The sequence below is a fragment of the Charadrius vociferus genome, unplaced genomic scaffold (assembly GCF_000708025.1).
Source record: "Charadrius vociferus isolate BGI_N301 unplaced genomic scaffold, ASM70802v2 scaffold1, whole genome shotgun sequence".
Classification (NCBI taxonomy): Eukaryota; Metazoa; Chordata; class Aves; order Charadriiformes; family Charadriidae; genus Charadrius; species Charadrius vociferus.
In genome coordinates, this window is record NW_009647680.1 from 10471984 (window position 1) to 10483670 (window position 11687).

Sequence of the window (11687 nt, forward strand, 5' to 3'; positions counted from 1 at the left end):
TGATCCACAAAGCGCTTTGTCAGCACGAACTCTTGTACTATTGCTTGTTTTTGTAGGTCATTCCTAGTTGATAAATACAATTTGCCCAATTCTCACAGCTGAAAGCATGCAAAACTTTGTCCACTTTGCTGATGAGGGGCCAAAGAGCACCTCCAAGGAAATATTATCTCTTTGGTTTCTATTGCCAGGTGAAGGCAAAGCCCTCCTCTCTCGGGAAAATAAAGCTTTACCAACAGGCGGAGGCTCTGCCGTGGCTGGCCACAGGAACCACATCTCAGTGCAAATTCATTACTGCCTGCATGACCTACATTTTAATTAGCCCCAAACAAATCCTTTCTGAGCCTGCTTCCCTCGCTACCCAGAACACCATGGCTGACTTCATCTGGATTTTTATCGGGTTGAAGCTCTACCAAACATCACTGCATGTTGGCAGCCCTTAGAGAGCAGCAGCAGGCCGCGCTTTCATCTCCAGATCACAGATCATAGAATCGTTTTGGTTGGAAGAGACCTTTAAGATCATTGAGTCCAACCATTAATGTAACACTGCCAAAACAACTACTAAACTGTGTCCTTCAGCACTGCCTCTACATGTCTTTTAAATACCTCCAGGGTGACTCAACCGCTTCCCTGGGCAGTCTGTTTCACTGCTTGATAACCCTTTCGGTGAAGAAAATTTACTAATATCCAATCTAAACCTGCCCTGGTGTAACTTGAGGCTGTTTCCTCTTGCCCTATTGCCTGTTCCTTGGGAGAAGAGACTGACCTCACCTCTCTATACCCTCCTTTCAGGTAGTTGTAGAGAGTGATAAGGTCTCCCCTCAGCCTCCTTTTCTCCAGGCTGAACAACCCCACTTGCTCAGCTGCTTCTCAGAAGACTTGTGCTCCAGACCCCTCACCAGCTCCGATGCCCTTCTCTGGACATGCTCCGGCACCTCAATGTCCCTCCTGTAGTGAGGGACCCAAAACTGAACACAGTACTCAAGGTGGGATCTCACCAGTGCCGAGTACAGGGGGGCCACCACTGCCCCAGTCCTGCTCACCACACTACTCCTGATACAGGCTAGGATGCTGTTGGCCTTCTTGGCTACCTGGGCACACTGCTGGCTCATATTCAGCTGTCTGTCAACAAACCCCCCCAGGTCCTTTTCTGCCGGGCAGCTTTCCAGCCCCCCTGCCCCAAACCTGTAGCACTGCATGGGGTTGTTGTGACCCAAGAGCAGGACCCGGCACTTGGCCTTGTTCAACCTCATACCATTGGCCTCGGCCCATCGGTCCAGCCTGTCCAGATCCCTCTGTAGAGCCATCCTACCCTCAAGCAGATCGACACTCCCTCCCAATTTGGTGTCATCTGTGAACTTACTGATGGTGCGCTCAATCCCTCATCCAGGTCATTGATAAAGACATTAAACAGAACTGGCCCCAACACTGAGGCCTGGGGAACACCGCTTGTGACTGGCCACCAACAGGATTTAACTCCATTCACCACAAACCTTTGGGCCTGGCCATCTGCATAAAGAGATCTAATCTTACTCCAGAGTCCAAACTCCCCAGCAGATGCTCTTGCTATTCAGCATAGTTTCTCTTAGCGCATGCAAGCCAAACCATGGGCAACAAGCCCTTGTTGAAGTTTTTTCTCATTTTACTGCAGAGGTTTCTTTCCTTCAAGTTGAGGTCATTACTGAGAAGCACTTACAGCTTTAACCACATTCACAGGTTGGGGACTCTCCAGCTCTGGGAAGGTATCACAACTTCACCATGAGGGCCAAGCTCTGTGGCAAAGGGGATGATGCTCTCAGTGCATTTGTGAAGCAGCAGCAATGGTGGTGCAAAGTAAATGAGAACGCCACAATGGTGAACAGAAACAAGTGATCCAGTGGAAGGCATGACAGCGATTGCAAATGACAGCGCCCAAGAGTCATACTTACCCTCCCGCCGCAGTTTGTCTTACGAGTAAAATGTGAGGCAGGAGAAAAAGGAAAATTATGTTTTATGAGAGCAGAATTACACCCTCCACAAAGCTAAGGAGATGAGGAAACAAGGGGGACTGAAGTCCCGTTGGAAAAGTCACTCTTTACTCAGCAGGCTCAGAAATCCTTTCAAGCAGTGAAGGTAAAGATTCACTGTCTTTAAGACAGGGCAAATTATACCCCAGAAAAGAACCACCTCAGACTGGGCAACCCCTAGCCACATGGCATCCATATGGTACCTTGGCTTTGTGAAACTGCCATCAGTATTTACCACATTTGACACAAATTTACTCCTCCCAGTGCCCCTGCTCTTAAAAGATGAGATCTAAATTGGGTTCCTGAGTCTCCAACAACACATGTGTAGGCAGGGGTGGTTTACATGCCTCTCTATAAAACTATGAGCTCCATGTCATTTTGAGAGTGTAATTTTAATTTTGAGATTGCATTAATTGCTATGTTTGTGCCCAGGATCGTGGGCTGGCACTCCAAAGCCATTATCGGTGTGGAGCAATCAAGGCACAAGAACCTGGAAGCTTGGAGATACAAATCCCTTTGTGGGATGTGGCCATCCCTGATGCGCTAATTCTGTAGGACATATGGCACCATCACCACCAAACCCAAAGAACTTGTAGAGAAACCACACGGTTACTGAGTTGCTTCGGCCCAAATCACTGCCCACATTCACTTCCAGGTTAGCAGCTGCTCTTTGCATTAGCCCTTATTATATGTTGCTGCCAAACAACTCTCTGCCCAGTGCTCGTTTATGTTCATAATCTCCCTGGATGCCTTGGTGAGGGAGCTCAGAGGCAGAGCTTCACTGAAGGAGCTGGTTTTACTCACAGGCAATCTGATATTGCACACATGAAATCGTATCTGAGGACCTCTGCTCACTTAGTGAGGCAATAGGCGCTTCCCTGATGATGCAGGGACCCTGGGAGAGACACATGGACACCACCAAAAAAACACTCAACATGATCCCAGCTTTCTCAGGGAGCAACAGAGAACTGCAGGAATCCACTTGGTGCCACTGCAGGGTGCCCACAAACAGGAAAAAAAGGGGCAGTGCTGAAAGGATAAATGTTCCTTGAATGACCTGATCAGCTACAAATTATCAACTATCTGTACTTCTCAGGTGGCATTCAGGTTGCTTGAATTTAGTTATCCTCATGAGTACTACATCTAACTTTGAAGACGGACATGGTCTGAGGAGGGCTGTAGACTTGCAACATGAACTCCCCTTCCAACATAAATTCTTCTGTGATAGGCGAGCTCCAGCCAGCTCTAAAGCAATCGCTTCATCTGACAGGCACCTATTTTTGCACAGCTGAAACACAGTCTTGGCTCTGTTGGCACTATTGACACCTCTGGTGACTGCCACGGGTGCTTAGTGCATGTGGAGACACCACCTCAAGTATGAATTTGGCCCTGCTAACTTTTGTTAGTTTATCATTATACACGGCTGAGGCTGCCTAAAGAGAGCTCCAGGGAGTAACTCAGTTCATCTAACATCTGCATCATTTTCTGGTCATGGCTTCTTCTCTAAACTGACCATACAGGGGACCATGCACAACAAATAAGGTTCCTAGGTAGGAAATGGGGAATTAGAGGTGCCTTTTCAACAGCCATGTCCCCTTCCTCTAGGATTGAAAACCATCTCTGAAAGAAGAGATGGGTATCTTCCAGAGTTGGGGGCAGGGGGCTGTCAACCGTATGAACTGCCTACGTAACAGAGTGGTCTGTTCTCCATCACTGCCCAGCTCTAATCCAAACCCCTCCTTTCAAAAGGCACTGGACATCGAGCAGAACAAGCAGACTTGATAGATAAAATCCTGGACGTGGTCTGTAAGCTTATGCTGTCTGGGAAGTTAGACTGTACTCTAATACCCTCTGGTCTGAAAACCTAGTAGTCTCTAGAGCATTTTAAAAATTAGATTCCCAGGTGGCTTTGAAAAAGCCTTCATTGGCACAGCAGAGACTCACCTGAGTTCCTAAAAACTGTAGGATTTGACAGCAAGACCAAATTTTCCACATTTGCGAAGGCTGTTTGAGTACATTAGCTAGTGGCAAACACACACACTCTGCACTTCTGCCCCAAGAACGTGCACCAGACTACACAGCATACAGCACACTGACAAAATCAGCACCGAGACTTGAATGCTGACTCTTGTCCTGCTGGGGAGGTGGCCTTTGTGATGTTATTGCAGAAAAGAGATGCAGTTTGGGCTGGCTTCCTCTAAAACCCTCAATTTCTGAATGTCTGGTTGGGTTGGCAAGGCTGCACTGGGTGCACTGGGCATGACATGGCTGAGCTGATCTAAGGAAGGGCACTGCTGTCCCCAGACATCAGCTGTCAGGATCCCAGGCAATACAGAGTTATTAAATCATAAACACAGATGGGGGAGGTACTTTAAAGCTTTTCTGGGAGTTGCTCACTTCATTGTTCCCAGTTATTTGATGCATCCACCTCCTCATCCTTCCTCCATCCCTGGGACCACCCGCAACTGTTGTCTTCACCCACTTGGGTTAAATGAGTTAATGGTTCAGAGGGAGAAGGCAGAAGGGTCACATCCAGCACGCAGTTGCCAAAGGCTTTTGCTTTAGGATTACTACAGCATGCACGTGGCCTGGGTTGAACTGGTTATTGCTTGTGCAGAAAGCTAATGCATGTCCCCAAAACTTCTACAGGGGCTACACAGTGAGGTGGCATGGACTGTGCTTATTACCTAACTCATGGTGTCTTTCACTAGGGCATCCACAAACCCTGCAATGTGTCCTCTACAGTGCAGAAGCCCTCCACTGCTTGGGTCCAGGTGAAGGTAGAAACCCAGATGCTCAGTTCAATCAGGGTTTCCCCCATGTGGGTTCCCCAGAACTAAGGAGAGTAGGGGGTGCAGTGCAGAGCAAGAGGTGGAGGCAGGGAAGACACTCACATAGATGAGGTGCTCCCGATAGCGGATCAGCAGGTTCCTGAGGATTCCCGCCTCGTTCAGATCCCCCAAGCGGATCATGTCCTCCACTCCATGGATGGAGGTGGGGTGCATGGGTTTGATGTGGCTGGCATTCTGTGGGGAAATCCAGTGCTCCTGAGAAAAGAGAGAGGAAGATAAGTCAAATGGCATACCACTGGGATGAGAGACAGAAACAGCCCACACCAGACAGAAGAACCAGATGGAAGAACATACACGGGACAGCATTAGCACACAGGCCACAGCTTCTATTCCTGGGACACGGCAGTGACTAATTTAGAACATTCCTAGCAGAAGAAGGAACACATCTTTTGGTTTACCGCAGCAGTGAGAGACATGAGACATGAGCCATCCTGGCAGAAGCACCATCCAGGGCAGCATGGACAACCAGCACACCAGGGTTTTTTTTTAACAAATAGCAGGTTTATTCTTCCCTTCACATAACTGCATTTTCACATCACTGATTAACCCCCTGCCACAAAATACTGGTGAGCAGAGAAAAGATGATTTAGCAGTGGAGAGAGGGATGCACAGGGGTGGCAAAATGAGACATTTATTGGCAGAGTGTCATTTAGACTGATCAATTCTCATGGGCTTCAAAAGCCACAACAAATTGGACACGATTACCCTGAATCTCTCTCTGCCGTCCTCAGAGGGAATGAGAGCATTCATAATTTTCTCAGTCTGAAAAAAAAAATTATAAAGGACAAGAAAACCTCTTCTGGTCACCCTCTGCCACCACAGCACAGAAGTAGAGGTGGGAAATTGAAGAACCAGTGTTTGGGCACATCCTGTACTGGTAAGGGGTCAGGAAGGACTGGATAACAGCAGAGGAACAGCAGATCAAGGTGGGTTTGCTCAAAGCAGTATTTAAATGTACTTTGGAGGCCTCTGTTATCATTGTACTCAAGAAGCTTCTCAACCTTTCACCCACGGTACTGCCAATAAAGTAGGGACGCAATATTATCTTGCCCTTACAAATAGAAAACTATCGCACAGTTGATTCCCAAGGACATATAAGAAGCCCATGACAAAGTCAGTCATCATGACCCTATGACCCCTGGCCTTGCCAGGCCCATAGATCCGAAGAAGGGTCATCACAACCTTTTGTACGTACATTGCCTTCATCATCCACAACCTGGATCTGTCCAGAGTCACACAGTTTAACCACCGCTCCAATGGGGACGTCGAATTCCCGTCCGGTTTTGAGGTCCATCCACACATAGTCCCCCTGAAAAGACATGGCAGTTACACTCAGGTTCACCATCCCTTGGGATAGAAGTTGGTGATGTTTCGTACCCAACTCATTGGTACAAGTCAAATGACTTCCTTTGCAGACCAGAAACTGTCCCTTTTTCACAGATGCTCAGGAAACCTCCTGCAAGGTAATAACAGTGGGGCATGCCCTACACAGCATACAGTATCTCTCTGTTTCATGAGCTCGTGAGGGGTTGTTGGTCACAGACTGCATCCAGCAAGCAGGTTACAGAGCAGTGACACAGGCAGAAAAACCCACCCAGGTGTAAGTTTCCCTCTACGCAATATACAAGACTATAAAGTCATGCTTAGGAGATGGGTTTCAGCTCCAGAAAGTGCTGTCTGGGGGGCTTGTGGCAGATTTCTTCCTTGCAGATAACCACTAGCAAATACACATTCCCTTATCTTGGAGACAGGTGAAAAGGGGATGACTAAAGAAGGGTTAAGAACATACCAGGGAGGTAGACATATATACCTCTTTAGGAGCTCTCCCAGCTACAGCAATTTGTAGGTGGGCTTTTTGCATTTAATTCTTCTCAGTAGATTTTATCTACTGTATGCCCTGTTGCTTCCTGAAGCTGTGCAAAGTTTTAGCATCCATAATGTCAAAGGAAGAGTTTAGCTACAAATAGTGTGAAAAGCTGTATCCTTTTGCTTGCTTAAGATGTGTCATCTCTTTCATTTGAGACCTCTTTGTTTTTTGTTTTGGAAGACAGAGCAAGCAGTTGACCCCTATCCACTCACTCCATGTCACTGGTGATCCTACAGACCTCTTGTCAACCCTGTTGGGCAGGGACTATCTATCTGCTCATCAGCTCTGTGGATATTAAATTACTCAAATGCAAAAAGGCTATTAAAGAAGCTGTTTTCCTTAATACAAAAGTAAACCACAAAATAAACCAAAAGCAGGAGCCACACTCTTTGAAAGAACACAGAGTTATTTCCCACCCCTAATCTCAATGTGAAGAGGTGCTATAATTGGGAGTCACCTAGTTAAATTACTGTCAGGCATGTTTGCATCAAGCAAGCAAATGTACTTTTCCATGCATCTGAGTTACTATAAACTTGTAGCCTCATCTAATGCCACATTCCTGGGAGCCAGCTCCGCTTGTACCTACTAGTGGTACAAGTGGGAGGTGTCCCTGCCCATGGCAGGGGGGTTGGAACTAGGTGATCTTCAAGGTCCCTTCCAACCTAAACCATTCTATGATTCCATGATTCTATGATTCTGTGATTCTACTAAGCACAACGCAAATGCGATATCTACCTTCTGAAGTCCTGAAAAAATGCTGAGAGAAGGGAAAGTGAAAAATAGGAGGCATCACTTTGCACGTGCTCTGATATACCCCCTTTCCTGAACATCCACTAGCAACCATTTCTGTGGACAGAGCATTTATAGATTGGGTTTGATGCAATGGGCTGATGAACAACCTTCAGCAATCTAAAACATGGTGAAACGTTCACCATCCAAGTCATCGCTCACCAGGACTTCTGAGAGAGACCAACCTGTGAGTTTGTTGTGGTTTAGGCTCACAGGGATGTAAGGTTACACCCAGGGACCTACACATGGAGAGATACTACACACGAGGAGTCCCCAGCTATTTTATGGTAGACTCTACCCTTGGCAGCTCCTTGCTAGGTTTCACTTAGGATATCAACAAAGTCATCCTGCTTACACGGGATGTAACCTGCTTTTCCTCAGCAGGTTGTGTTACAGCACTAAGTATCTTTACTCACCTCATAAAAATATTATATTCAGATCTTTTTCTCATTAACTGCCTTACCCTCACACCCCATAACTCAGTTAGAAAGGGAAAAAAAAAACAACTAATGAATGCAGTAAGTCATGTACAGATACATTATAAATCCACTTATATTAATATTTATTTCTTAGCTCCTTTGATCCAAGACTTTCAAAGCATTTCAGGGTGTTCAGTGCTGTTATCCTCGCTGCATAGCTGGGCGAATTCATGCACAGGGCGGGTAACTTGATCAAGGTGTCAGCAAGAGAAGAGCCAGGTTGCTCAGTCCCTGCTCAGCAGAAAGCTCTTCTGACACCTCAGCAGCTGCTCTCAATCAAGAAAATAAGAATTGTAATGCTGTTTTGGGGGTTTTGTTTTGTTTTGTTTTTTTAAAAAATCTCTACTTTTGAATAGCTGTAAAAGCAGCCTGCCTCATACGTTCTGTTACCACACAGCTGGGATAAAAAGGCAGTCTGCTCTCCCCAAGGTAAATTGATAGTGCACTACCACTGAGACAACCCCTGCGCTTTGCCTGCCTAATGCGCAGAGTGCTCGTCCCCTCAAAATGCTCTTTCTAAACACATTAAAGTGCAGTTCTTAATACTGCCAAAAAAAAAAAAGCAAGTCTTAAGGGATGGGCTAAGCTGGTAAGCTCAGAAAGGTCTGGGGGTTTAAAAAATAACATCACGTATTAAATGTGCCGACCTATTTCCTTCCCTGACTTTAATGAATTTGATATAAAACCCATGGAAGTCAGTTACACTTCTTCCACTGATGCAATCACCTTCGGATCAGCCCAAAAAGCAGCAGATATATTGGGGATTTTAGGGCAAATCAGGGTGATTCATGCATTTATCAGCTTGGGCAGACTGGTTTATAAGTTGCATAACTTGCCTTATGCCTGGACTGATGCAGTTTATTTTCCAAGACACACGACAGAGTACCAGAGAAGCGAGAATACCACCAGTCACTTTACAGTATCAACATGGTCCAACTCTTCCTCCTCAAAGCAGCTGCTGGGTGCTAGTGTCCTCCCAAATGCTCTGGGGCAGACCCTCAGGACCTCACAAGCTATAGGCAGTGGCAACCAAACAGCAGCGCAAGAGAAGGAAACACCGCCATGGGTGCGCACACAGATGGACACAATTCACGAAGAGGACCTTCAGGAGGAGCTTCCAAACACAAAGAGCAAGAAGGTTGCACCACAGGGGAGCTGCAGTGCTTGGGGGGGAGCAAAGACTCAGGAGGAAGGTGAGAGAAGCTGGCACAAGCAGTATGAGGATCCCATCAAACAGCAAGACCAATTTCAAAGCGGCCTGAAAGCTCCCAGCCAGGCTTAGAGCTTGGTACCCCCTATCTTACCGCTAAAATAGTTGTGGGCTTCAGGGCCTGGTTGACGTTGCGAAGCAGTGCCCATTTGCCCTGGTCTCTCTCCTGATCTTCCACCACCTCAGCACATGGCTGCATGAAAACGACTTTCTTCCTCTTCAACATCTCCAAAATCTTGCAGCAGTATTTGTCCCTCTCTCTGCTTTCTACGTGTATTCCACCATGAATGCCAGGAAGCTGTGGTTGGTTTGCTTTAGACCTCCAGCGTGAACATGCCTGCTGCTTGCAGGACACCCTCTGACCTGATTCACAATATGGCTCTTGGTAAAGATCTCCTCCTAGCAGAAAAATTTCCATGCACCAGCCATGGTCCTCCACTGGCCGGTTAGCAAGCTTGCTCCATAGAACTGGTGCTGCAGGAGTCTCAAAGCAAACTGAACAACTTGGCTTCTCTTCACTTAAATTCTTCCAGTCTCTCCAGTAAGGGGTGATACTTGGTCGGAGACCTGAAAGACACTGCAACCACCCGTTCCGGAAAAACAACTGCAGAATTAACTGGAAACTTCTTCATTTCCCTGTGACTTCTCTCCGTTACCTTCCTTTCTGAGTGAAATAACCATCTGCCAGCTTGAGGACTTTCAGCACAGAACACACTCGGGTACTTATTAATCCACAAATGCAGTCAGTCCCCATGCAACACATGGCATTTAATTAACCTAATACCTTTACATACCAAATTAACCAAAGCGCAGCGGGAACTCAAAACCAGAGGCCATCTGCATTTTCTTTAAACTGATCGCCTTGAGTAGATCCATAGCAACTGAATTTTAAATAATTGAGTGGAAGGTGCTCAGAGCAGCACAGCCTCTCTGCCTATAGGTGACAGAAGTGCCTGGGCTGTGGGCGAAAATGTGCTAAACATGAGGACCACGGAGATAATGAGGTTGCACTGGCTGCTCTACAGACCCACTTCTGCAACCTCTCCTTCTACGTAGGGAGGACTGTTCTTGTAAGGACTAATCAGGACTGGTGGCCCAACCAGAAGAGCACAAGACATTTTACAGTCACCCCAGATTTGTTTTTTCCTGTCCTACCTTAGATACACTTAAGATTTCTCATTTTTATCTAGGAAAGGCTTTTCTGCTCATTTAGAGAATTTACGGCCACTCTAGCTGGGTCCCAGTCTCTTCCATGGAAATTTTGAATCTAAGTCAGCATCGCTGGTACAGGCCAGAGCAACGCATGACTAGACAGTGGTGCAGCTGCTAAGCTTCCCATGCCATTCTCATTTATCACTATTTTAATGCAAAACTCTACTCTACTCCATGGGGGTTTGGATCCATTTGTCCATGATGCAGAGGATGTATTCTTGGTGGAAAGTTATCTAGAGGAACAAAGGTTTTATAGGTCCCTTTGATGTGACACAGCCACCAAGGACAACCATAGATGATGGGTACCTCAATCTCATACCAAGCTACTTCTGCTTATTAGAGAATGGCAGTGACAACAGTGAGGCAATCCTTGCCCAAGGGACACATAATGGATTAATAACTTTGGAGGTTTAAGGCATATTACAAAGCCCTGAAACAATAAAGTGTCTAATTCTTGTAGCTGTATGGGTGATTTAAGGAAGAGGTCGAGTGTCATGGAAAAGAAGGCAAGTTAGATATTAATACGATGGATCTCTACACTCCACTGAAGGAGCAAGCAAAAATGTACATGAGATGCAATAGTAATGTAGGGAGAAGGAGACACAGATCCTATGTAGCAACCTCACAGGAGATGTCTACCTCCAGCATGACCTGAACACAGCGCTGTAACCGACTGCATTTTGCTCCCCTAGAAAAGTACAAGATAGATGTCCTATCACAGCTACTAATCAATGCGAGGATGCACGCGGAATGAATGACTGAATAAATGTATGTAAAGGGACCCATAGGATGGGCTTTTTGGATTTGAGTCGGGTCCTACAGATGCTCTTTGCTCATCAGCACACCTTCCCCCACTGCCACACCACAGTGACTGGAGCAGTGTGGGAGCAGCAGATCTGAGAAAGAGCAGCCAATGTGTTTCTCTCACTTTGCCCTGGAGCAGACATTGCCGTCGTTGCTCAGCTACACCCTGTACCATATTTCTGAGGCCGTGTATTGCCGTGTGCTTCCAAAGAGTAAACCAAGGAGCACAGGAATGGAATTATTTAACTGCTGGAGAGGGTCCAGCAAAGGGCTACAGAGATGATGAGGGGACTGGAGGATCATTCTGATGAGGAAAGGCTGAGGGACTTGGGGCTTTTTAGTCTGGAGAAAAGAAGACTGAGGGGGGATCTTATCAATGCTTATCAATACATAAAGAGAGGGTGCCAGGGGGATGGGAACAGTCTGTTTTCAGTGGTGCCCAGTGACAGGACAAGAGGGAACGGGCACAAA

General features: G+C 46.6%; 1 protein-coding gene across 1 annotated transcript in view; it reads right to left on the reverse strand.

Moving 5' to 3' along the window:
- MYO7A (myosin VIIA) overlaps nt 1-9360 on the reverse strand; it is a 71231-nt gene extending 61871 nt beyond the window's left edge. The window contains exons 1-3 of the mRNA XM_009881226.1: nt 9295-9360; nt 6051-6164; nt 4898-5050 (exon numbers count right to left, since the gene is read on the reverse strand). Coding sequence (XP_009879528.1) covers nt 4898-5050; nt 6051-6149 — 252 coding nt within the window. The 5' untranslated portion in view covers nt 6150-6164; nt 9295-9360. The remainder of the gene's footprint in view (nt 1-4897; nt 5051-6050; nt 6165-9294) is intronic.
- Between the last annotated feature and the right edge of the window lie 2327 nt (nt 9361-11687).